The 26,733-nt window shown below is 39.1% G+C and overlaps 4 protein-coding genes across 5 annotated transcripts; 3 read left to right on the forward strand and 1 right to left on the reverse strand.

Moving 5' to 3' along the window:
* The first annotated feature begins 4,559 nt into the window (after nt 1-4,559).
* ncoa7a (nuclear receptor coactivator 7a) lies at nt 4,560-8,878 on the forward strand. The gene is made up of 8 exons (XM_068323594.1): nt 4,560-4,661; nt 5,372-5,564; nt 5,936-6,070; nt 6,429-6,581; nt 6,697-6,849; nt 6,960-7,058; nt 7,169-7,242; nt 7,428-8,878. The coding sequence occupies exons 1-8, from the start codon at nt 4,636-4,638 to the stop codon at nt 7,564-7,566; spliced, it is 972 nt and encodes a 323-aa protein (XP_068179695.1). The 5' UTR covers nt 4,560-4,635; the 3' UTR covers nt 7,567-8,878.
* A 1,306-nt stretch (nt 8,879-10,184) lies between these two features.
* On the forward strand, nt 10,185-12,693 carry hint3 (histidine triad nucleotide binding protein 3). Its single transcript, XM_068324237.1, has 5 exons — nt 10,185-10,364; nt 10,925-11,042; nt 11,307-11,376; nt 11,880-12,006; nt 12,138-12,693. Exons 1-5 carry the CDS (start codon nt 10,227-10,229, stop codon nt 12,183-12,185), a joined length of 501 nt encoding a protein of 166 aa, XP_068180338.1. The 5' UTR covers nt 10,185-10,226; the 3' UTR covers nt 12,186-12,693.
* Nucleotides 12,694-12,962: 269 nt separating this feature from the next.
* si:dkey-29b11.3 (actin-binding Rho-activating protein-like) lies at nt 12,963-14,583 on the reverse strand. Its single transcript, XM_068324236.1, has 2 exons — nt 14,459-14,583; nt 12,963-14,151 (listed from the first exon to the last, which is right to left on the reverse strand). Exons 1-2 carry the CDS (start codon nt 14,460-14,462, stop codon nt 13,607-13,609), a joined length of 549 nt encoding a protein of 182 aa, XP_068180337.1. The 5' UTR covers nt 14,463-14,583; the 3' UTR covers nt 12,963-13,606.
* Nucleotides 14,584-15,055: 472 nt separating this feature from the next.
* Nucleotides 15,056-25,679, forward strand: trmt11 (tRNA methyltransferase 11 homolog). Of its 2 annotated transcripts, none has more exons than XM_068324234.1 (13): nt 15,056-15,220; nt 15,447-15,512; nt 15,636-15,709; nt 15,790-15,871; nt 15,973-16,065; nt 16,217-16,351; nt 16,443-16,599; nt 16,683-16,763; nt 16,943-17,107; nt 17,231-17,303; nt 19,835-19,969; nt 22,905-23,025; nt 25,372-25,679. In XM_068324234.1, exons 1-13 carry the CDS (start codon nt 15,116-15,118, stop codon nt 25,510-25,512), a joined length of 1,428 nt encoding a protein of 475 aa, XP_068180335.1. In that variant the 5' UTR covers nt 15,056-15,115; the 3' UTR covers nt 25,513-25,679. The 2 variants fall into 2 exon arrangements, with proteins under 2 accessions (XP_068180335.1, XP_068180336.1); XM_068324235.1 differs by having other exon boundaries at nt 15,059-15,213.
* The last annotated feature ends 1,054 nt before the right edge of the window (nt 25,680-26,733 follow it).

The raw sequence follows: 26,733 nt of genomic DNA on the forward strand, positions 1-26,733 counted from the left end.
CATGCAACACTCTTCCTTTTTCAGCTTCCATCATTTCATCCTCTGCTCTGCCTTTGTCCTCTTCCTCACCACCAGAGTCATCCTACACACCACCATTCTATGTTGTTTGGCTACACTCTCGCCTACCATTACTTTGCAGTCACTGATCTCCATCAGATTACACTGTCTACACAAGATGTAGTCTACCTGTGTGCTTCTACCTCCACTCTTATAGGTCACCCTATGTTCCTGCCTCTTCTGGAAGAAAGTATTCACTATAGCCATTTCCATCCTTTTTGCAAAGTCAACCATCATCTGTCCTTCTGCATTCCTCTCCTGGATTCCAAACCTGCACATTACCTCCTCATCACCTCTGTTTCCTGCACCAAAATATCCATTGAAGTCTTGCACCAATGACAACTCTCTCACTTCTTGGTATGCTCTGCATCACTTCATCAAAGTCCAACCAGAATTTCTCCTTCTCCTCCAGCTCACATCCTACCTGTGGAGCATACCCACTAATAACATTGAACATCACCCCTTTGATTTCTAGCTTCAGACTCATCACTCTATCTGACACTCATTTTAGCTCCAGGACATTCCTAACAAACTCCTCCTTCAAGATAACTTCGACTCCATTTCTTTTCCTATCTACACCATGATAGAATAGCTTGAAGCCTGCTCCAAAACTTGCTGGCCTTGCTACCTTCTCACCTGGTCTCTTGGACACATAGTATGTCTACCTTCCTCCTCTGCATCATGTCAACCAACTCTCTACCTTTTCCTGTCATAGTTCCAACATTCAAAGTCCCTTCTCTCAGTCCTATACTCTTGGCATTTCTCTTCTCTCTCTCCATAGGAACACACTCTCCTCCTCTCTTTCTTCGACCAACAGTAGTCCAATTTCCACTGGCACCCCTCTGTATTTATTCGGGCTAGGGACCGCCACAATAAGACACTGGCTTGTGTCCTCTTGTGGATACATTGGATGCCCTTCCTGTCACAACCCTGTTTATTTTTCCGGGCTTGGGACCGGCACCATAAGACACTGGCTTGTCCCCTCTTGCAGCCACATTATTTGTAACAACAACACGAGAATGCTGAAATTTCTCCTTCACCAACACATGACCAACACATCACACTGCTCCTTGCATCTCTGCACTGGTTCTCCTACATCTGGGTCTGATTGTAGACAAGGCTAATAGTTAGAAGAGCACTTGGCAGTAGTATAAAAAAAACATTACTCACACCTACTGAGAGGTCTTTGTCTTTTAAAGCAGGTTAAGAGTTTAACAACAGCATTTGTATGGACAAGTTCTTAGAGAGAGAGAGAGAGAGAGAGAGAGAGAGAGAGAGAGAGAGAGAGAGAGAGAGAGAGAGAGAGAGAGAGAGAGAGAGAGAGAGAGAGAGAGAGAGAGAGAGAGAGAGAGAGAGTTTGTGTGTTTGTGTGTTTATACGTTTTGCCCATTTTAATATACTGTATTTATATAATGCATCGGCTCTTGTACATTCTTATTAGTTGCATCACTCCACTTGTGTTGCCATTGTGTTGCCACATTATGTACAACAGAGTTTGACCCTGTGCATGAAATGAGTTGTACAAATAAACTTTGACTTGACCTGACTCCTGTCACCTTCTGATCTCCTAACATTGGAACATGAACAAACTTGTGTTTGATCTCTGGTACTGCTGTTGTTTCTTTCTATTGTCATCAGTGCAACTTCAAAGATGTTACAGTTATACAGAACATAAAATGCAATAAAATGCAAAATATTACCTCAAGTACAGCAAAGACTGTTGAAAAGTATTTATAACTAACAGCAGCTCTCCTAAATAGCAACATGTTCACATTTGGTCCACTTCAATACCCTTCAGCATTTGTAGAGTCCGGTAAGGACCAATGCTTCAGATGAATTGTCTTTGAATGGCTACTATTGAATGCTGATAATTTATGAATAGTCAATATAATAATCAAGGTTTGCTGCTTTGATTGAATCTTGATATGAAGGCTTGGGCCTAAAACTAATCCTGAGGGAGTGGATAAATGTCTGTTGTATGAATTCTGTTGTATGTACAGTATTTTCCGCACTATAAGGTTCACCTAAAAGCCTTTAATTTTCTCAAAAACCAACAGTACGCCTTATAATCCAGTGTGCCTTATATGTGGAAAAAAAGCTTTAAATTAGGACATTAATTAAAAATGAGTTCTCAGCTCTCAACTGTAACCTCAACCCCCACGCTGTTGCCTACCTGGTCAGCAGCCCAGACAGAATACACAAATCTAAGCTGTGCCCAACCCCCCCCCACAACCCCCCCACACACACACAGTTACCTGCTGTTTCTGGTGTCAACCACATTTTTGAATCAATTGCAGCATGCCGGGCACCTTTGGCTAGCAGTGACTTGGCTCTTGAAATTTGAGAAAAGGCTGCGGAGTTGTGAATGCAATCCCTTTGTGGATGCATAATGCAACCACAGACACTACAGTAGTTTTTTATTCTATGCACCTAATAATGCTGTGCGCCCTATTCGGTTGAAAATAGGCCGTTCATTGAAGGTGTGCCTTATATTTCAGTGCACCTTAAAGTAAATTAAGTACTGTATATTACTGTCTACAAGTTTATAATTGCTAAATGGCTAAATCTGCTGGATTATTTTGACTGCAGTTCTTCACATCTTTAAACATGTCACTATTTGGCAAAGATACCATTGTTTTGGAGATACCCGGAATGTTTGTGATTCAAACAGGACATTTTCCTGTTTACCAGTATAATAAAAGTTTATGCAGAATGTCATACCAATGTCATACGAAAGCCAGAAGGATGACTTGTGATTTATCTATCCATGTCAGAGTTAGCTAGCTTGGAAACAGTGGGGAAGATCCTGCCTGCATAAGAAGCCGACAACTCATAATCACCTTGAAAGTTCAGTGATAAACATGTGACAGCTTTTGTCCAAATAATAAAGTGGTTTTTAGATAAGTGACTTCTTGACCACTTTCCAACCCCCAATAAAACCTTAACCTCACCCTTCTGAATTGATTTAACTAAAAAGATAATGCAAGGTAAAGATGTGTCCAGCTAGCTGTTACCTCTGTTTACAATCTGTACACAAAGAGATACTAACTATTTAACATACAGAAATGTACCTGATATCTTTAAATTTATGTGTAACAGCAGTAATGTGCTATGTACCTAACTTTTTGAGTCAGAGCTGATTTTATTGAAAGGACTGAAGTTTATGTGTTCATCTTGCGTGACATTACCGCTTGTCTCTCAAACTTCCAACATATCAGGTCTCACTTCCCATCCATGTAAAATACGTTTAAAAAAAAAAGTTCTTCACTAATGTCGTCACTTTATGTCACTCAACAAAATTACTACAAAGTTACAATTTGCTATTTACAATATAAAGAGAAAAAAAATTATATAAGCTATGTAAAATACTCATCATATTTTACAATGTAAATTTTAAGCAATGAATAATTTTAAGTTAGCAAATATTTAGTCAAACAACAATACATGAATTATTGCGTTATTACTAAGTCAGAATATATTGTAAATGAAGAAGCCAAAAGCTGATGGCTATGATTACCACTATTATCTAATGTATTTTTAGATCTCTGACGATGATAGCTTTGGCCTGATCAAGGCGTTTATGTCGGAATGTTTTCACTGAGGGTGGCATGGTGGTGTAATGGGTTTTGCTGTTTGGGGTTTGAGTCCTGTTCAGTGCAGAGTTCTCTCCAATTCTCCAGCTTCCTCTCACTTACAAAAACATGCAATTTAGCTGGATTGGGTGGTTCAAAACGGCACTGTAGGTCTAGGTGTGTGCATGAGTGTTTGTTTGTCTTTCCTGTGGCTCCACAGTGCACCGGTATCACGCCTGGCATTACCCCCACCTCTCACCCATATGTTTGCTGGGATAGGCTCCAGCAACGCCCGTGACCCACAAAAGTAGAAAAAGCAGTAAGAAAATGAATGCATGAAGCAATGTTTTCTTTGATACAACAGCCATGTCATAATCAAGGTTTTATTGCCTTGAACACAAGTACCTTACACTGGCATTCATATATCAATGAAGACAGACATTACTAACTTAATGATGTAGTATAGAGAATAAACAGGAGCCATATTTCCCCTCAGATCTCATCTGAAGCCAGAATTCGAGACACTTAAGAGAAGTATAAGTGCTTCTGAGATCCCTGAGTTGGAAATATTATCTACAACACTGATGGAATGAGGAGATCAGATATGTGGGAAGATTTAAAGGACGATAGACAGCCAGGAAGGCAAAATGAAAAGTCATACAGACTTTTTTAATGACTAATCCATCAACCTGACACAGTAACTGCCTGAACTGAAGCCAAATGTAAGAACATGGACCCAGAGCAGGTCAAGTTAATGAGTGACCACATTTGGCTTTTAGGCACCGTTGTGAAATCTCTGTGTGAATACGTGCTGGTCATTTAGAGCAGTTTGGGAGAAAGGGATGATTTACAGCCAAAGGGGCTTATCTAAGGGATTGATCCTCTGGTATAAAGGCCGGCGATGGCAGAGAATCAGAGTGGACATGCTGCTTCGTCACTGAACCATACCACCTCTTCTGTCCTTGTCCCTGCAGTTAACCATCACTGCAATCATCTTTCATCAGCTATGGGAATTGCATACAGTGTCGGAGAGTAAGTGAAATTAATCCACAAAATACTTGTGATGATTATTATGCTGAGTCTGGAACAGTTTACTGCTATTTGGAGTATTTTGGTTTACACGTGTAACTAATTCAAACAAAGGTATGTGAACACAAACTTACAAAGGTTGTTAACAAACCTTATAAATATGATCATCTTAATTAAACATTCAAATAAGCAGGAAGGACATGTTTTCTTTATGTCTTACTCATTACTCATTTGTTGCAGGGGTATGGGTATGGTGGGACTGGGTTTGATTAAGTTAAAACATGAAACTAAATATTGGAATGCATTCATTTCCTGGAATTCTGAATGGAACTGCCCAGATTTTTTTTTAAAGAAACTGTTAACTGTGGAGGTTCCAGATATTCTCTGCCATTCTTGGATACAATCAGTCCAGCATGATTAACACTGAAGAAATTCAAAGCGTGCTTCACTTTCCTACTGTTCAAGTCCCAGCATGTCTCACCATTAGTTTGGCAGTGGCACTCATTCAAACTTTTTTTTTTCATATGGGAAGTAAAGGTTGGGCTAGTTGTCTAAGTTTGAGTCATATTATGTCATTGTGTGTTTAGTGTTTCAGGCAACATACTTTAAAAGTTCAAATCTATTAATTTGATCGGGAATTGGCCACATGAATCAACCATACACGATGAGTATCTGTCAGTAAAGAAATGTATGTTGTCCTTTTGCTTCTGCAGGGTTGACCACCTCTACACCTTTTTTGTGCAGTGGTCACCAGAAATCTACACTAAGGGAAACAAGAAAAATAGGAAGCCCCACTACCTAATCAGAGACAAACATCAGAAGCGCTATCTGGTGGTGGATGGCGACAAGGTGGCTGTAATCAACAAGCTTCTCAGTAACCCTAACACTGCTGCTAAAAATTGGGAGGTAAGATTTGCACAAACACGCAAATTAACAAAAAGCACTTTCTGTGCAAGCTAACATTTGTTCAGGAGAATAAGTAGAGCACAATTAAAACACCATAGATAAAGAGTTCCAATATCCCTGACTTACTGTAAGTGAAGCACCAAGTGCTTGGCAGTTATCCTGGAGCATGTGGGAAATCCCATTGTCTCTATATATGGACATCCTCTCTCTCTTTTACTTCCCTCCCAACATCCCATGCCCCACTTTCCTGTTTTGTGAGAAGTGAAACTGTTTGGTATCAGAACTATCCAATGAGAAAACCCGCTCTCAAGTATCCAGCCAATGAAATTTCAAAACACAGTGTGAAAGCAACTCAGATGGTACAAAACTGATTAGACTGGCTTGTGTGGCTAACAGACATGTGGTACTGCAGAGTGCATAGGGAGACATTAGGAGCTATGAAGCTGCTTCCAGAGAATATCAAAGTGCATTATTTTGCCAACGATTGTGTGGAGCCCTATGTTCAGGTAGGAGTACCACGTAAAAAGCATTATACAGCAGGACTGTATGTGGGTTACTAAATTTTATTGTGGGGTAAAAAGTTTTGTTTTTGTTTTTCTTTATTTTTATTTTTATGTTTTTGTTTGTTCACCCACCTTTCCTTCCAATCAATATTTCACTTATGATGTTGATGTGTTAGTCTCATCTGCACGTTGCAACTGCAGCAGCATTTACTTTTTCACCGCACCGAATGTAATGTCAGGAAATGAGTTGCTCAGACCAAAGACTCATATAATACAGAGGAAATTCGTAGACGTACAAAGTACTATGTAAGCGTGTGAAAAGGTGGAACTCTCTCTGACATGTTGTGGCTTGTATTTACAGATTATCACAGTGAAAGATGCCAAGCGCCGCCTAAGCCTGTGTAGTTCTGAGGACTCTGAGATAGAGGAGCACGAGTACCAGAAGAAGGTTGACGATGTTCTTCCTATCCTGTCCGATCACAGCCAGCTGTTGGATGACCACCAACTAAAAACCGTAAGTTCATGCAACATTTTACATCAGAGATTACACTCAACAAACTTTTGCCTTGATGAGTTGAGACTTTTATATTTGTATGACATGCTTTAGTTAACGCCTCCTATCCCAACAGCTTGCAGCTCACCTGCCTGCAAGGACACAGGGCAATCTCTGGCAACTGGTTTATGGAACAGCTGTCCACGGGAGCAGCCTGAAGACCCTGTATAGGAATATGGCTGAATTGGACAGCCCTGTGCTGTTAGTCATCAAAGACATGCACAAAAAGGTTTGTGTTTTTATCACAACTCTCCATTTCTTGTCGGGGCATAAATTTGGTCAACTTTCAGGAACATAGCTGTCACACCCTCAATAACCTGGTGCGTTGTGTCTTTTCAGGTGTTTGGAGCATTTTCCTCTGATCCCTTCAGAGTTAGTAAGCACTGCTATGGCACAGGAGAAACCTTTCTTTTCAGCTTCAACCGACTTTCAGGTATTGTTAGAGCAATTTTCATCGTATGTACAGAATGACTGCAGATCATTTTTCAATGTATGAATTTCATACCTTAGATTATGTTTCTCATGTGTCTCTTTGGTTGTTTTCATAGGCATACAGGTGGAGCGGTGAGAACTCCTACTTTGTAAGCGGTAATCTAGAGTCTCTGCAGATTGGTGGAGGAGGGTAAGTTATATAGTCACTGATTTCACATCGCTAATGTGGTGTCATTAAGGTGTAAAAAGCAAGACTATGAAGTAAATACATACTGTAAATTGTATTTATTTATATGAGTGGCTACTGTATTTGTATTTGAGTAAATTTCGAAAGCTTTCATTTTAAAGTTATGCTTTTTGTTTGTTTATTTGCAGCGGTGGATTTGGTCTTTGGCTTGATGCTGATCTGTATCGCGGTTCAAGCTTTTCCTGTCCCACGTTCCACAATGCATCACTGTCTTCACAGGAAGATTTCCTTGTACAAGATCTTGAAGTCTGGACAGTGCAGAACTGATAGAGAGCATCTGACAAGATTAAAAACTACAACTTGCTGTCCTTTGACGTGTGGCAAAACTTCAAAGAGCTGCTGTAAGCGTCTGTGCATTTGGATCAGGTTCACACACACATATGAAATCTGGTGTAGCAGTTCTTAGGATGGACTTTGAGATGATGAAATCTTTCAAATCCTCATCCTGCTGCTTTAAACTGGGCTATCGGCAGCTCAGTACAAGTCCCAGTAACTCAGATTTCAGGCTTTGAGCCCTACATGCTACTTGGTTGTGGGCATTATAATACAAAGTTCACATTGTTGGATTGAAAAGTCTGTAACAACTATAAGCACAATCTGGATCTTAGGAAAATGTGTTTTTTTCTGGCAGACAACCAACTGTGTTAAGTTTTAAATGTGTTTACATTATATATCTATGTGTGCTAGTTTGTGCATATAGTTTCAGAATATTAATATATGGTGAAAACGCTGGAATGTGACAAAAATAATTACCTATCTTGACTTTTATTTCTTTGCTGTGCTCAGCATCAGGTGAAGACCAACCTGTTTGGGTTAAAAGATAATTTTTAGAACTGATCTACTGATCTAAACTAATGCTTTATAAAGGACTTATGCTCATGACATGTGCTGCTGGAGAGGAAGAGAATGCAACTGTTAAGTGTCACTTCTGTTTTTAATATATCGTGACCCACCCTCAGATAAGCGGTAGAAAATGGATGGATGGATGGATGGATGGATGAATGGATGGATGGATGGATGGATGGATGGATGGATAGATGGATGGACGGATACCTGCCTTTTTACATGAATGGACAATTTTTTTTAGTAAAAAAGAAGATGTCCTTTCAGATTTTTTAAACATATTTAACTTTTTTTTTCAAGAAAATTTGAATAGGAAAGCAAATTATATTCATGTTGATCATGTTTGACTGGTTGTTTAACATTGTTCGTGTTTGTTTATATATCAGAATCTACCCGGCAGTGCTGGCACTGCAGGGTAAATGCCACATTAAAATTTTGACTTTCCTGATAAAAAGCTTTATAGCTGTCCTGTTTTATTATAAACATTACCATCTCCACTACAAGAGTCGTGTTTCCACACAAAAATAATTGTTATCTGTACATTGTGATATCAATATGTAAATTGTACTGTATATTTATACACTTAATAGGACAATTAACAGGTTGTATTAAGATGCACACTCACAGCGATGAAAATTTTAATCTTGAAGATGAATTTCTCGTAGGATGGGTTGATATCTCACCTAGGGGTTCTGGTGTTGAAACAAAACTTAAAAAGGTGCTGACATCAAATCTGCTATGTTTTTTTTCTTAAATGTACTGTATGTTCAGTTGAATAATCATACATACGTGATGCAATTGATAAGTATGTTTCAAAGTAAAATGGGCCTCTTGTCCTGCATCACAGGTTGCCATTTTTTTCTGACTATTTGACACATATTTTGTGAATAAGTGGGGAAAGATGGACTCTATATTTAATGAGAATGGGTTGGAGAGTATTCAAACAACCTACTTTCTAGTTTCGAGGGAAACAAACAGTAGATGTCATCACACACCATATGTAAAGTACCACAGAAAACATACAAACCACAAAGCATTTTTCAAGGGTATGGGTACGTTTTTAGGCAGGTAGGGGATCTTTTACACTTGTGCCGAAACTGAATGTCTCTTTCCATAGAACAAAGGTCAGAAAAACCCAAAATATTACAAAATAAAATATATAACCATTTATAATATTTTCTATTCTAAATGCCATTTTGTCTGTAGAGTCACTATGAACACATATATTTTAATGTCTAAAAAATTGCTGTCTGAGAAGATTTGGTACATTCTTTTTCTGTTTTAAGAATCATCAACCACTATTAAAAAGGAGACCAATTTACAAAAAAAATTAAGCCCTCAATGTTAGAACAAAAAGTGAAGGAGCTTAATTAATGTGGAGCAGGTTAGTAAGATGAACCAGGTCATATTTATGGAAGAAAAGTAATATTTCCTTATTAGTTTCATATAAAAAATACAAATGTATGAATTTTGCTGCTGGAATAGATATTGGTAATAATGTCCATTAGACTAAATCACGATGTAGTTTGGTGTAGAGACAGTGTCACTGAGGAAAAGACAGGAGACAGAGCTGGAGGTAGCAGAGATGAAGATGCTGAGGTTCTCTTTGGGAGTGACCAGGAAGGATAGGATCAGGAATGAGTACATCAGAGGGACAGCACATGTTAGAGGTTTTGGAGATAAAGTCAGAGAGACCAGACTGAGATGGTTTGGACATGTCCACAGGAGAGATAGTGAATACTGTATATTGGTAGAAGGATGCTGAGTTTTGAACTGCCAGGCAGGAGGCCTAGAGGAAGACCAAAGAGGAGGTTTATGGATGTAGTGAAAGAGGACATGAAGGTAGTTGGTGTGAGAGAAGAGGATGTAGAAGACAGGGTTAGATGGAGGCAACTGATTCGCTGTGGCGACCCCTGAAGAGAAAAGCCGAAAGGAAAAGAAGAAGACGACAAATAACATCGCCCTCCAGTGACAGTTTTTCATCTGTGCGTTCGCATTCTGGCTCGGCAATCGTTCTATTACCCCTTTTAAATTCGATGATATCTGCGATCGATTCAGGCTAGTCTTCTCGACTGTTTGTGACAATGGCAGGAGAGGAGGTCGCCCAACCTTCTTACAACGATATTTCCAAACCTAAAAGCGTTGCAGCTTTAGAATATCACAAGAAATGTATTTTCTGCAAAATTGTGAACAATGAAATCGAAACGGAGCTTCTTCACTGTGTGAGAATCTTGTCAAAATTACGTAAAGTAGCTAGCTAATGTTAGCCCGTTACAGTCAGGTTAGGCTGGTTCCGAGGATGTAGCTTGATTTACATTCCTGTGGACACTTTACGTGACTCTAACTAGTAAACGTGTATGTAGACTTTCACTTACTTCTTCGTGCAGATTGTAGATTTACGGTATTTTTTTAATGTTTCGCTTTTCAAAACAAGTATTGTTCCTCATATGTTGTGCGGTTTTTTTGGTCTTGGGCCTGTTTCATGTAGCTCGTACTGTATGTCCCCAACTCATTCATAACCAGGACCGTGAATTAGTTTCCTCTTCAGCATCTTTAAGACCCCCCCACCCCCTGGCTGTTCCATTGTAGTAGAAGGGACATAAACAGTAGTAGAGAGTTCCCAGTTAGACAATTCACTGTGTGGATTAAATAACATCACACAGTAAATGTTTCACATTTCTTGTCAGGAAAGCAACGATTACCATCCATGCCCATTTACCCTGCAGTTCTTGAAGTTTAAATAAATAATATTTACTGATTTATTCATTTGTCTCTGCTGTAGGATGAAGAGATTTCATGTTTCAGGGACATCAGACCTGGAGCTCCCCACCATTATCTAGTCGTCCCAAACAAACATGTTGGGAACTGTAAATCACTCAGTAAAGAACATGTACCTCTAGGTAAGGCTAAACTACAAACTTACTATGGCACTTTGAAAAATGTTGCTGTCTTTATGTGTCTACCAATAATTTATTTTTGACCGTATATTGTTAACTGACGGTAGACCGAAACCTGCTACTTCTGCTAATTATGTGACATGTGGATATAACATTCTGATAGCTGTCAGGGAAAAACAACAATAAATATAAAAATTTTATTCTTTGATGACAACTTAAAATTGTGATCATTAAGGAGCATGTTTTTTTGGGGGGGTTCATACCAAGTGAAGCGGATGGTCGAGACAGGGAAGGACATTCTTCAGAAAAATAACTTGACAGATTTCAGTGATGTCAGGTAAGCCACAGTCACTTTCATGTTTTGTAATTCACTAGTCTCACATAACCAACAGAGACATAAGCATGTAATGTGTTTCTGCTACATGACAACTACCAAGGGAGCATTTCCAAGCTTTTAACACTCGGTATCTATCAGTCACAGGACGAAGTTCACCTCAGTTGTTTACGACACACTTAGGTTGAAATGTTCCTTTAATGATAGTCAATACTGATAAAGAATGCAGTAATATATTATTCTATTATGTGTGTGTGTATATATATAAATACTGTGTGTGTATGTATATATATATATATATATATATATATATATATATATATAATATTTTATAAAATCCGTATTGAGTGAAAGGGAAAAGAAACAGGTTTCCAGTCTTAAGATACATTTTCATGATGTAGTTTAAATATTTGACCTTCCTTGAAACATCAATATTCTTAATGATTTGAATAATTGTCTTCATACATTTCATTCCCGATATGAAACTAAAGAGTTTTTCTCAACAGATTTGGTTTTCATTGGCCTCCATTCTGCTCTGTCACACATCTACACCTTCATGTCCTGGCACCTGTCAGTCAAATGGGCTTCATGTCTCGCTTCTTCTATAGACTGAACTCTTATTGGTTTATAACGGTTAGCACCTTCTTTACTTGTAATAGAATAATTGATAAAGATGAACTTTCTCTTTGAACACAGTAATCTCATTTCCTACCACGATGCTATCAGTCTAATTTCTGTTCTGTCTAAATGTTAATGTGTTGCAGGCAGACCAACTGATAGAGCATCTCAACTCTAAAGGAGAGACGAACTGATCTCTTTAGATCCAGCTCTCATCTGATTTTATAGAGGAGACTCACACGTCCATCTTCCTTGTTGATGTCAGACATACACTTACACTGAGCTGCTGTCTGGTCAAAGTTAAAAGTTTATCTTTGACGCAGGCACTTAATAGATTGGAAGCCAAAAAGTTTCTTCCTACTTGATACATGTCATTGTTCCAGTATCTTTCACTGAATCTCCACCAATGTTATTTGCTGTACTTTATGGGCCAAGGAGGATTGCCTCGATGATCTGGAGAACAGATATTTTATGCATGTATGAATGAAATTCTTGTATTACTCCGAAAAATGAATGTGTAATCCTCGTAGAGGCGTAACATATTGGACAGCTGTGTTCGTCGTGTTCCTCGGCTGTATCAGATATACTGTATTTGAAATAAGGGATGTAAATTATTCTGCCTGTACTGTATTCAATTTTGTGCACTTTGAGTTTAATCGAGAATAAATAATGAATTGCTGCTTGTCAGTGTGTTTCCGATTAACTGAGTCTTAGATATCGGTTTACCCTCTCTCCCAGTCATTAGTTTAACTTCACTAGCCAGTGTTTACAGCTCACAAGCATCCTACAGGTAAAACAGTCAGCCCTCTGGTTTGTCTCATAAGCAGTATTTTCTAATTTATCAATAAACTACTGCCTTTGATAGAAAAATGAGCTACAATGACCTGTAAACAGCATCCAATGTGGCAGGTATAAGGAACTACAATTTACTATTAAGTTGCCATTCCATTAAAATAATTATGATACAGTCAATATAACAACAGTTTCCAACAGTAATGTGGTTTCCTGAATTATAAAGCAGGGAGTAATGTATGCAGTGAAATGCTCCAACCAGGGATGATCAGGTTGCTTCTGTATCACCGAATCCTCAGTCAAGGGTAGCCTTTGTCCTCTTCAGTGTCCTTAAACTCATACTGCTGCTGCTCACTGCTCTACTTTCCCTAGATTAAAATACAGCTAATCTGTCTATATCTCGCATATACTGAATGGTCTTCATTTTGACTAATGTACTTACATTTAAAGTGCAAATGGCCTTTTTTATGGGGGGGCTATTAATTGCTTTCACAATGCATATTAAATTCTGATGCAGTATTTTGCTGCTGCTAATTGTAATGTCACCTGGCCTGAGCCTCTTTCCTCACATTGTAATTATGTCATTTTATTTCATTCAGGGTTTTACAATACTTTTTTCCTGCATATATCTGCTTTTTTTTCCAGTAGCCTATATGTTGTGTTTTAGTGGTTAAATCATTTATTTCATACAAGTAAAATTAGCTTTCTGTAAAGAAAATTATTCAAGCACAAATAGTGCAACCCCACTGCTCCTGTTTTGAGTGGTGTCATGAAGCTCCTCTATACTGCCACTGCATGTCGTGCATCTACCAAGGCATACATGCTAATTTAACTCTCGTTGCAACAGACTAATAACTACATGGTCATCCTGCCCCTGCCACAACATCTCCCCTTCAAAGTCAATTAGCCTCTGCTTCCTCGCTCGTAGAAGAATTCCCACAAGTTTGTTGGAGATAGTCACGTAATGCTCAAACAGTTTACCAAATTTCACAGTGATCACTTTCCCATAGCTGTCGTGTGTGTATCTAGGAACTCCAATGGCCTTTATTACATCGCACAACTCTTGGACCTCTTTGCTGATGTGTGTGTGAGCATCCTTCCCTCGCTGCTCTGTCAGGGAACCATATATGGGCCTCCCGTAGTCATCCTGCCCCCTCTGAGGGACCACCACACTCGGTCTGTTGTCATGACTGAAAGGGTTGTGCTTCTGATAGTCCTGGTGCTCATTAGACCACTTGTGCCAATTCTCCTTCAGGCCTTTGAAAGAGGCAGTGCACACTGCAGTGTCCTCATGGAGGTGAGGGTCAACTGGGCTGTGGTCTGATTCCATGGGAGCACTTCTCTGGCTGCTCGTCTCCGTCCCTCTCTCTGCCGAGAACAATTGTTAACTTTAAATGTCTTCGGTGTTACAAAGTTGTACTAAATTTAAGAGTAAAATATGTCGTTCTACAATTAGAATTACTACCAAAAATCACCAACATAGACAGAATTATTCAATTTGGTTCTGTGATTCAATTTTCTTTTTTGCATACAAATCTAGCTGCGTTCACAAATGCTGAACTCAAACAGGTTAGTTGTTAATTTTCCTCATCGTAATCAAAACTATGAGCAACCAACTTTGAAGCTAAATTTACAAATTTTTAGAGCAGACATTATGAGACGTGATGCCACTTACGCATTAAACAATGACTGGATCTTCTCGTCGCCTGAAATTATATTTTGTTGTAGTCAAAGTGCAAACCAGCCCTAAAACTCCAACTGAGTGTCGACAACTCTGCGGGCAACAACCAGAGGGGCGGATGTTTCTTGTTACACTAGTGGAGAATACTGAAGTGAAGAATACTGACGGACGTCTGTCTCAACCAATGGACTGTTAGAGAAGATCCAGACAGCCAATCACTGACCAGAGTGGGTGTGGCAAGGGTCAAGTAAAGCTGATTACACACAAGCAAGGGGGTTCGTCAGAGTGCTATACTGTACTCATAAAACAATAATATACTTTAACTTGACAACAAAAACGTCGCTTTTACGCGGTAAATTATCGTTTTGTTGATAAAAAAAACCAACTGATTGAATTTAATATGTGCGTTGGACCATACAAAGGCAGATAACTAAATATTAAAATTGACAGGTGCAAGCCGAAAGTCTGAAGATATCCACCGTTAGATAAAAGACGCGCATATATAAGAATTGAATTAAAAAACAACTTAAAATAATTGACTCTGGCTGTATACTTTGTGAAACTGGAAGAGTAATTCAGCATTCTTTTCCATCCACGATAGTGCAGGAGGCAGACGGTACTTTGTGTTTAGTCCAGTGTTTCAGGACGGACATGTTTTGTATGCTCAAAAAAAAAAAAATGGCGATCACCGGTAGCCGATCATGCTTCAATTGTGTACTACATCTCGCCCAGGATAATCTGGAATTCAGGTTACCGGTAAACCTTTTTTAAACTACTCGGGCTTCTATCAAGCTGTTGTTTGTGTTTTTCGTTTTGTTTTTTGCTTTTGGTGAAGTAAAATTGAATTACGTTAGCTGCTCATGCTACTCCACACGCTAGTATACAGTAATATAAAAGCTTGACTATTCATCTTTTATGGCTGTACTACAAAATTCGACTGATTCTTCATGAGTTTTCTTTATGTCTGTACTCATTCTTGCAGGAGATTAAAGCGCTGCTGGCTCTCAGAGGAAAATCATTCCAACCTCATAAAAACTTCAGAGAGAAGGTTGGAAAATAATTTAACTCATTTAATTATGTCTCTTGTGTAATGATTTGGCTGCTGTTGCATCAGAAGATCCAAAGGTTCCTGTCATCTTGACCTCTTTTCCTCATCTTGACTTGTGTCTAGTCTCCTTTTTGGTGTCTGAATGGTTTGTCTGAGGAGGATGTCCGCAGCATAATGGCCAGATCTGTTTGTGCCAAGTAAGTGTTTTCACTTTACATGAAGGTCACAAATGTGAAGTGCTTGAGATGTAGCTGTAACTTTTACATTATGCTCTCAGGTCTGCTTTTGAACTGTGGGGCCATGGACCAACACACAGTGAACTCAGAACATCCCTCTTGAACTACCCATCTGAGAATATGGTTTGTGATGCTATGACTCATAATTATAATACATGGAAGATAAATAAAAATGGATAAAATTCAATTCTGTTTGTGTCCTTTGTTCTTCCGTTCCTCCACAGTTACCATTTATGCACAGCAACTCAACTTACAGAATTAATGTCTACACTTTCAACAAGACTCTACAGTTTCCTGACAGAATCAAAAAGATTGATGTGAGTAGTGTGTGTGTGTGTGTGTGTGTGTGTGTGTGTGTGTGTGTGTGTGTGTGTGTGTGTGTGTGTATAACTTAATTTCATTACTGGGTGTGGCATTTTTGAAGACTTGTATATTTATACAATGTCATGTTCTTTAATCACTCATCAGGCTTTGGAGTATCTTCCATTTAAAGGCACGGTGAGTCTGAAGAACCCTCAGCATATCTTCTCCTTACTGGAAGATTACGGTACAGACCCTAACGACATCCCCGAACATCCGAACTACATCTATTTTGGCCGATGGGTGAGACCCATTTGCTTGTTTATATCTGACTGTTGTGACTATGAGTTATCTGTAGGTCAGCACTTTTCATTTTTACACATTTCTGCACCAGATAGCAGATGGACAGCGTGACCTGATTGGCTCTCACAGTGTAAAGAACAGACACTTCATAGGGAACACCAGTATGGATGCTGGACTCTCATTCATTATGGCCAACCATGCTAGGGTCAAAGAGAATGACCTAGTCTTTGACCCATTTGTTGGCACTGGTGAGATACCCCTGGCAGATACAGTATGCCAGTATGTCAGTGTATAATTTCAACAATAATGTTTCCATCTCTTTGTGTTTCAGGAAGCCTGTTGGTAGCATGTTCTCATTTCAGAGCCTACGTCTGTGGAGCAGATATTGATTACAATACCATCCATGGGAAAGGTATTTTTTTCTAATCAACTCTAATGACATATCATCTACAGACTAATAGTTTAAGACTTAGGCCTTATCCCATCCTTTTGAGTCTTGGCTCAAATATTAGTTTAGGATTGTGGGTTCAGAATAAATAATGACCGGGCCAAACTTTGACAGCTCCTAATATCATTGCATTTGTCTTTCAGGTAGATCAAGCCGCAAAAACCATAAATGGCGAGGACCTGATGAGAATATCAGAGCTAACTTGCGACAGTACGGAACAGAAAAGATGTATTTAGATGTCATGGTGTCTGATGCATCCAAACCTGTGTGGAGGCAGACTGCTCTGTTTGACGCCATCATTACCGATCGTAGGTCCTTACTGAATTCTTAACAGACCACTATTAACATTGAGGTCCTCCTAAGTGTGAAGATATAATAGATGTCACAATAGCATATATGTAATGAATGTAGTGTTTTCCTTCTGATGTCAGCTCCATATGGTATCCGTGAGTCGACCAGGAGAACAGGCTCCCAGAAAGATGCTGCTAAACCCCCTGATGGCAGGTAAATTCAGTAGATGATCTACTGGGATATTTACAGAAACATCTAAAAAACTATTAGAATATCAGAAATAAGTTCAGAATTTTTTTTTTCATTTCATTTCATTTCATGTCATGAAGGGAAACCCATATATTTATTTATTTATTATATATATAATATTTCAAATAGAGTGAAATGTTTCAAGCTTTTATTTCTTGAAATTTTGATGATTACAAATAATGAAAACCCAAATTCAGTGTCTCAGAAAATGAGAATATTGTGAAAAGGTTCAATATTGGAAGGTCTCTGTGTCACACCTTGATCAAAACCCCTGCAAATGTTTCCTTAGCCTTTAGATGGTCTCTCAGTTTCGGTCAGCAGGTTTTACAGTCATGGGATAAATTGCTGACTTGGCAGATGTCCAAAAGACAGTCACTTGACACCCTTCTCAAGAAGCTGGTTGTTCAGAGTGCTGTAGCCAGTAATATTCATAGAACGTTGAGTGAAAGGAAAAAGTGTGGTAGGAAAATGTACACCGGAAAAAAGCATAACCACAGCCTGCAGAGGTTTGCCATTTAAGTGTTTGGGGGACTTTCATAAGAACCTGCTCACGATGCCAAAGGTATCAAAAGCTGGTTCGATGACCATGGTGTTACTGTGCCTGTTTGACCAGAAAACTGATACAGATGACCTGTAGGTCACCATCAAAGCAGCCTGGGCTTCCATTACACCTGAGCAATACCACAGGCTGATCGTCTCTGCGCAACAGCGCATTAATTCAGTAATTCACACAAAAGGAAACCTAACCAAGTATTCAGTACGTTATAATGAACACACATTAAACAAGCCGGGCACTTGTTTATTGCTGTACTTCTTTTTTTATTGATATTATGTAATTATATTTCTGAGACACTAAATTTTATTCATTCCTTATTTGTAAGCCATAATCATCAACCTTTCAAGAAATAAAGGCTTTTATATATTTATATACAGTATATAAAAAACAAACCACTTTTTTAAAAAAATATATATATAAAAACACACAATCACACAGGATGGAGAAGAAGTGTATGATACACTGTCAATTTTTCAGGTTTTCCCACTTACCAGGCATGCAGATGTCTGGGTTTTTTTTTTGTTTTTTTAGCACAGACAGTCTTCTGCTGTGAGAGACGAAGCCACAATAAAAATCCAGAAAATAATATTTGAAGATTTTCAAATAATTTGTATTTAATTGTGTCATATTCATATTTGATCACCTGCCAACCAGAAAGAATTACTGCTGTCACAGGTCTGTGTTTTTAAGAAGCACTTCTCCACTCATTACCTATGTTAATAGCACCTGTTTGAATTTGTTGCCTGTATAAAAGACACCTGTCCATACTGTCCACACACTCAGTCAAGCAGACTCCAGCCCCCCTACAATGGCCAAGACCAGAGGGCTGTGTAAGCACTTCAGGGATAAAATTGTAGACCTGCGCAAGGCCTGAGGTGTTACAGGACAATAGATAAGCAGCTTGGTGCAATTATTAGAAAATGGAAGAAGTTCATGGCTCCATGCAAGATCTCACTGCTCTGGGTATCAATGATCATGAGGAAGGTTAGGGATCAGCCCAGAAATGCACGACAGTCCAAACTCTACTCATCATGTTTGGAGGAAGAAGAAGGATGAGTACAACCCCAAGTACACCATCCCAGTCGTAAAGCATGGAGGTGGAAACATCGTCCTTTTGGGCAGCTTTTCTGTAGAGGTGACAGGACGACCGCACAATATTGAGGGGAGGATGGATGGGGATGTATCTCAAAATCTTGGCTGACAACCTCCTTCCCTCACTAAGAGCATTGACGGTGGGTCGAGGCTGGGTCTTCCAACATGACAACTAAGGAGTGGCTCCATAAGAAGCATCTCAAAGTCCTAGAGTGGCTTTGCCAGTTTACAGACCTGAACCCAATAAAAAATGTTTAGACTGAGCTGAAAGTCCATAGCGCCCAGCAACAGCCCTGAAACCTGAAGGATCTGGAGAAGATCTGTAGTGAAGAGTGGCCAAAAATCCCTGCCACAGTTTGTGCAAACCGGCTCAAGAACTACTGAAAACGTCTAATCTGTAATTGCAAACAAAGGTTTCTGTAACAAATATTAATTTCTTATTTTCTGATGTATCAAATACTAATGTCATGCAATAAAATGAAAATTCATAAAAAATCCAGAAAATTACAATGTAATTTGGAGGGAATTTTCTGGATATTTGTTTTGGATTCCACCTCAGTTGAAGAGTATCTTTGATAATAAATTACATTTCCTCATGCTTAGTAAGTGGGAAAACCTGTTAAGTCAGTAGTGTATCAAATACAGGTTCTCTGACTGTGTGTATAATATTCAAATATAAAAATGATTACAGGGCTGTGATAATTGGTTGAGGTGAGACTGAAAGTGAGCTGAAGCACCTTTGTTGAGGGATTTGCTCTTGTCGTGCCGTTCTAGTTTGAAATGATGAAATCATCATACTTTGTTTCTCTGGTCTAAGCCTGTTTGTTTATTTGATTCCTCTGCCTAGCTACGTAGAGTCTCACGTCCCCGTCTCACAGGTGTACCACCTGAGCGACATCTTCACAGATCTGTTGAACTTCTCTGCCCACTACCTGGTTATGGGAGGGAGGCTGGTCTATTGGCTGCCAATCTATAGACCGGAGTGAGTATGGAGCCTTATAAAAATTAACTATTCTAAAGCACGCCTTGGTTCATGCAGATTCATAAATTACTGAAGCATGTTGAAATTTAATTTTATTGATGAGTTGTCCTCACACGTTCAGAAGGACTCTGAACTTCTAACTAAATGTTACTCTCCTCCAAGTAAGTTTGTCAGCAGGGGGCAGACTCATCCCATAGAACCTTTGATGAAAGCTCTTCATGAGCACAAGCTACAAATCCATTGTTAATCAAGCCACCAAATAAACAATATAAAATAAAGTATTACAATGTAAAAATGCAATTAATACAATTTAATAGCAGTATGTAATTGACTGGGTCTATATAAATACAGTATGTAGGTATAAATGGAATACAACACATACAAGATAAAATGTCTGTTCATTTATGCGTTTTGGGGAATGAGTCAATGAGCTGCTGAAAAACCCAAAGTTAGTTGTTCCTTGTTTCAGTCTGAGCCCAGTACACTGGCACAAAAAAGTCCTTTTCCAGCACACGTGTCCACTAAGATGTTCAACTGCTCAGCTTTTCCTTTGCAGCACTATTTCATTCCCGCTCCTATAAATTACTGTCCTGCATGTGGAACCACCTGCATGAATGACGGTGTTTTTACAGCATTATATGCAGGTGTCTTGAGGTTACCACAACTCACAGCCCTTTATATGTTGTCCTTGTTATACAGCTCTTCTGAAACACACTTGTGCATTGTTAAATGTTTTGTACACGTAAAGGAAGTTAAGTGCTGTCTCACAGTGCGGTTGTTTGACTGAGCGTATGAACCACAACTGAAGCTGGCAGCAGCAGGCGTTGGGGGAAGAAAACCCCCTGCAGAGCTGGGGTCACTGATTATAAGGCTAGGCGGAGGATGAGATCATCCTGCATCCTCTGGGCTTTGGTTTGCATGTATGTGAATCAGTGTATGTCAGAAAAAAAACAAGCACATGTTCAACTGTACCTTGTATTTTTGTGTGTGGATGGGTCTGTACATATGCATGAATGTGTGTGGTCGTTCGTATGATCCCATGCATAAATGTATGTCATCATGTTCACACATTTGTCTTTGCTACTCATCTACTGGTGCTTGACTCGGTGCCTGTCAGAGTTCTGAGCCAAAATAAACGTCCGAGGCCAGGCGAGTCAGATATGTGAACTATATGTCTCTGTGGTCTGCAAGTTGACCTCTGTGTGTGTGTCTGTGTACAATTGCATGTGTGTTTTTGGATATGCATGTCTGTGTGTGTGTAAACCCAGACGTAGCCTGTCTCCTGAGCCTAATCTGGGGCTCAACGGGGGAGGTATCAGGTTTCTGTCACCCCCACATGTGTGTATCTGCATCCATGGCTATGATAGAAACAGTGGGAATGTGTATGTGTGTCTGTTTGCTTCATGAGAAGGAGGTGTGTGCGTCTGTGTGTGTGTGTGTGTGTGCGTGTGTGTGTGTGTTGGCAGGGGACACAAGTCTTTTCAACAGAAGACACTGTAGACCAGACCAATCCCTGTGAACTCTTTTCTCATTTTGCAATTAAACAATGAATGAAAGAAGAAGAAGAACTATCAGCACAGATGATGGAACATCAGTCTGCACAGCAATAAAATCACCTACTTACAACATAAACATTTGAAGCATAGTGGTGACAGTGGTGACACAGGAGTAAGGTGATACAGATGTTGTCGAGTATAAACGATCCATGTTTTCGTTTGCAGGTCATTTTCATTACAGGTAAAGCTCGCAGACATTTTTGTGAATGTCATTTAGAGGCCCACTGTGGACTGTTTCAGCATCAGATCTTGGATGCCCTGAAATGAGAACCTTATGGCTTAAGAGTCAAATAATATAGAATGTATCAGATGGATTCTAATCAATACCATTTGTCTGCCTTGTTTTGGTTCGAGTGTGACAGTTACCTGCAGCTCACCTCGCCTGTAGGTCAGAGTGTGCAATGTTTTTAGAAATATTGAGCAATTAGCCAGATTTTGTTCTCAAATTTGAACTTGATGTAATAAAAATAGCAAATATTTTGGTCTACTAATTTTGAAAGTAATGCTCTGCCAATATGCTATAGGTACAAACTTACGATGAAAATCTGAAGTTATTTTTTAGCAGTTATTTTACCTTTATATAGATTTGATTCTTTGGGTATTATTACATGCCTATACATTATTTTTCCAGCTCTTGATCTATTCAAGCTATGGTATTGGTATTAGGAGTGACCAGAAGGAGGAAGGCACATAACTAGATAAGTTATGTTATTCAAATTTAGCCTTGTTGTGTTTCTGCTGAGTAAATTTTACTATTTTTACAAAAAATGTCAAGCAATTTTTATATGCAGTTTTTTCCAAAATGGTTACTATATGTTACATAATCTCAGTGTTGACTAATATATTTTGTATCCATCGGCAGCTAGAATAGAGAGCATTAGTATTTTCTGTGAACATGTCCTTTACAAAATAATTGCATCTAAAGAACAACGAGCCCTTAAGGTGAACAACAATCCCTGTCTCTGCTCGGATGTGGAGTCACTCAGCAGGTAAGACTCTCCATAAATAACCTGTGACAGACAGGAGACAATCCTCACCCAGCTGCATCAACACTATGGCAACATAGCAAATAAACAGGCACATGTAAATCTGGGTTTGAGTCAGGACTGATGATGAAGAGAAAGTGTCTCTGACACAAATTTGCCAACACATGCAGCGTCTTCTTTTAATAGGCCCTAACCTCACCTGGCTGGCGATGACAGAGCCAGCAGGGGAAACTGTCAGGTCAGAGTTACTTTTTCCACCTCCTACTTTATCTGCTGTTATGCTGCACCGGAAAGAGAAGGTGGTTTGGAAGCCATGCAGCTCTCTGGGTGTGTGTAGTAAACATGTAATGTCTGCAAATGGATTTTGTCTAACAGCGAGCGTGTTTTTTTCAGGTACTCGGAGGAGATGATACCTCTACATCCATGTCTCCAGCTCATCAGCAACTGTGAGCAGATGCTCTCCAGCCACACGTCACGGCGCCTGATCACCATGGAGAAGATAAAGGAGCCTGAGGTGTGATGGCATGTTTTTCAGCACATTTTAACAGTGAAAGAACAGATAAGTTGAATAAAGTTAGAAAAATGAAAATGTAAGTCACAGACAAAAAGAAATGGTAATTTGTAGAACAGCTTTTCTGTGGAGCTGTAGATTTGTCAAATTGAAATATTTTTTTGAGATATAGATATATAGAGAGTTAAACACTTGAATTCTCTTGGATCCTTAATATTCACACAAATGGAACAATGTTTATTACTGGTGTTTTCTATCAATGCCATTGAAAACCAGATATTTTTCCAGGTTCACAATGATTGTTGAATGTTGTGTGAATGTACGTGCACACATGCAGAAGTTTCAGTTGCTGTGTAAGTGAAAATAATTCACTGAACCAGTATTATTACATCACGTAAAGACATTTCTGTTTGTGGTTCTTGTTGACAGATTTTTCATTTCAAATGAACGTTTTATTTCCCAATAGTTTGTTGTAATGTTTTAAGTAAAATTGAAATACAGTAGGCCAGCAACAATTGATTTATTATTTTGGTGTTGTCGAGTGATTGTTTGTTGTTTGACTGTTTTCTTCTGTGACCATTCCTGTTTAATTGAGCAAATAATTGAATGAAGATTTATACTTCAGAATTCAAGTGTCTGAAACAAGATGTGTCAGGAATTGTTCTTTGAGTTGCATCATTATCAAACATTCTGTCGCTGTATTTATAGCTCCACAGAATCATCAAAAACTATTTATTCACCACCTCTTAAGAACAATGTTTTAAGCAATGCATTGTGGTTGTTCAGTAATAAATTACATCTTACGTGCGCTGTACAAACCTGTGTGAGCTGCAGAATGTGTTTACTGTTTTTCGATTTTTCTGAGCATGAACAGCAACACAGATATGATTTGGTAAAATGAAAGCATGTGTGTGCGTGCTCTTTCAAGTTTTTACGTGTGGTTCCTAGAATTGCTGTTGTATATGTAACCACATAAGTATGTGTCATGTTCATGAGTGTTGCTTGTGCTTATGTGTAGGCTTTTTACATGTCATCCCATTGGCAGTGATGGTGTCTCTGTAAATCTGGGGTAAATCCACACCATCTGGCTATGATTGGCTCATTTCTTTTATACTGGAGCTCTAAATGGTGTAATCACACATCATATGGAAAACAGTCAATCTAAGGATCTGACATACATTCCATTTCAAAACCTCAAATTGCTCCCATAAATGCCCTTGTATGACACGAACAGACACACATTTTGTTGATCTTATGGGAAAGTCAAAAAATTTTTTTTCCTCTTTTCAAATAAGTCCTCACCTGTCTGCGTTCAGCCGGCAGGATTCTTAGATGTCTGCGTGCTTGTGTGTATGAGTGTGTGCGCACTTAAATGTGTTTGTATGCCAATGACACATGTGTATGTGTCGGCACTGGTTTCAGCGTTTTGACAATAAACGGACGGCCAAATTACTATAAATGTTTCCTGTTAAACTGGTGAACAGAGTTCTTTTTGAAACTTCACATTTTCGTCTTCATGAAATGTGACACAAGGTTTTAGTGGCTGTAAATTACCTATTTGTCCATTTTAACACTGAATGTATGGAAGTCTCTCGCATCTACGGCTGTTGGCGAAGGCTGGGTGGTTGTTTCTCGTAGTTTTCAGTTGTTTGTAGTCGTGTCCGCCTATCCTTATTAATTTGCAGTCGTGGTTACGTTTTCTGTGTTGTCTCCAGGTTGCTTGGCAGCATGAGCAAGCAAAAGAGAGGTGTTTTCTGACAAATTACAGGCCCAGTATAGGTGTCATCACTTTCGACTCGGCTCACCTCATTATTCGTCTTCCTCCCCTCATCCCTCTGTTGACCACCAGCTACCTTACAGCCAAGACAAACTGTTTAACTGAGGGGGTTCATAACAGTTTATGTACATTGTTAATATACACTCTCCTGTTGCGACATGCAAATGTGGAAAAAGTGTGCAAATCATGTGACGCTCGTATGATACTGACATGTAATGGGAGATGCTTCACTGACCAGACAAAGGAAGAGTTGTTCCAACTTTTAACATCCACCTCTATCCACACGCTGAAGCACAGCGGATAGGATGAGAGGCTGCTGCTTGTTTCAATATTTCTTTTTACCAAAATAATCTTTAACAAGCTGAAAAACTGAAAAGAAAAAAAAAATGCATTAGGGATCTCTATGAAGTGTTATTTTTCAAAAAGACAGAAGATGAAAATTGAATACACATATTTCATCGTTTGACAAAGAATAATTTGTCTAAATATTTTTCCCAGGTCATTGGGAAAACAAACAGCACTTTTGGACAGTAAGGTTAAGTAAGGCCATCCATGCATTTGTGTGTCTACAGGAACTCGACAGCCTGACTCCTCTGGTGGACTCGTGCTCCAGCCCCAACCAGAGACACAACGCCTTCAGAGAGAAGTACTTCAGTGGGCTGAACAAGAGGTCTGGTAAGGAGGACAACAAACCGGATTTCAATGGACAATGAACGACTTCATTACCCGAGGTGATCAGAGATCTGCGCAGCATTGAGAAAACAACAACCCATCACGCAGAACCAGGACGTGGTTGTTTGTGGACCCGAGGGTAAAACATGTCTGTTGTTGTTTTAAATGTTTTTAAATCTTCATTTTTGTAATTTATGATCTTTTTTTATGCCTGTTATTTTCTTTTTTCTTTTTTTTCTAATAAATAAATTCTGTCTGACCCGAAGCGTGGATTATTAAAAGTACAAGACAGTTACAACATCTTGAAGTTGGACTGCCTGAATACACACTTGATACAAATTGATAGTAGAGACTGATTGATAACGGAAATATTCAAATCAAAGCAGCCGAGGCTGAGATGTTCTGACTGATCTCTGACTGGATCCCAAACATCCTTTACATACTTGAAAGCACTTCTTGTTATATCTGGTAAACATTTAACTCAAACCCCATGAAACCCGTTTGTTACAGACAAGTTCCTTTAAAATGTATAGAGGTTTCAAAATTCATATGTTCACAATGAATTTAGTTTTTTTTTTTTAAGAACACGCCAATTTTCCATTTACAGCACAAGCATAAATACAACTAAATTTTCACAATGTGAATTCTATTTGACTTAATGTTTACTTAATATTTAATTTTGGAGCTCCCTAACAACCTTACTTTATTTTCCAAGTCTAAGTCTTTTTCAAGTCCTTTAAATTGCCTGGTAGATTTAATTTACTAACTGTCTTGTTTCTGTAATGTTTATATAATCTAAAAGCAGCTCAGGTTGAGGCAACCTTGTTCAGACAAAGGTGCTTGTTGAGAGAAACCCCAGCCTGACTCAGGGGTGTCCCTCCATAACACACACCACTACAGCTAGTCAGCAGCTTTTGTTGTTTCTAACCACAGTTTACATGCAGTCGGGCTGGTTATTCATCTTATGAGAGCGGCGCAGCAGACCTTTATGTACACCGGCCCTTTACTGTGTTTATCAGCTGGCCTTCTGCCTCTCCACATTCGCCTTGCTTCATAGGCTCCATCATGATACCCATCGCTTGTAGTGGCTGTTTATCGTTCCCCCAGCGCCCCTTCATGTATCTAAAATCATCCAGAAAACTCAAATGATTCCACCGCTGGGCAGCTGGAGACCTCGTCTATCGTTACTCTTCACTTCTGGACCCTAACCTCACAACCCTTTGTGGGTCACATGTACCATCTGCCACAATAAGAGCCTTTTA

Source organism: Antennarius striatus, chromosome 9 (genome assembly GCF_040054535.1).
Source record: "Antennarius striatus isolate MH-2024 chromosome 9, ASM4005453v1, whole genome shotgun sequence".
NCBI lineage: Eukaryota > Metazoa > Chordata > Actinopteri > Lophiiformes > Antennariidae > Antennarius > Antennarius striatus.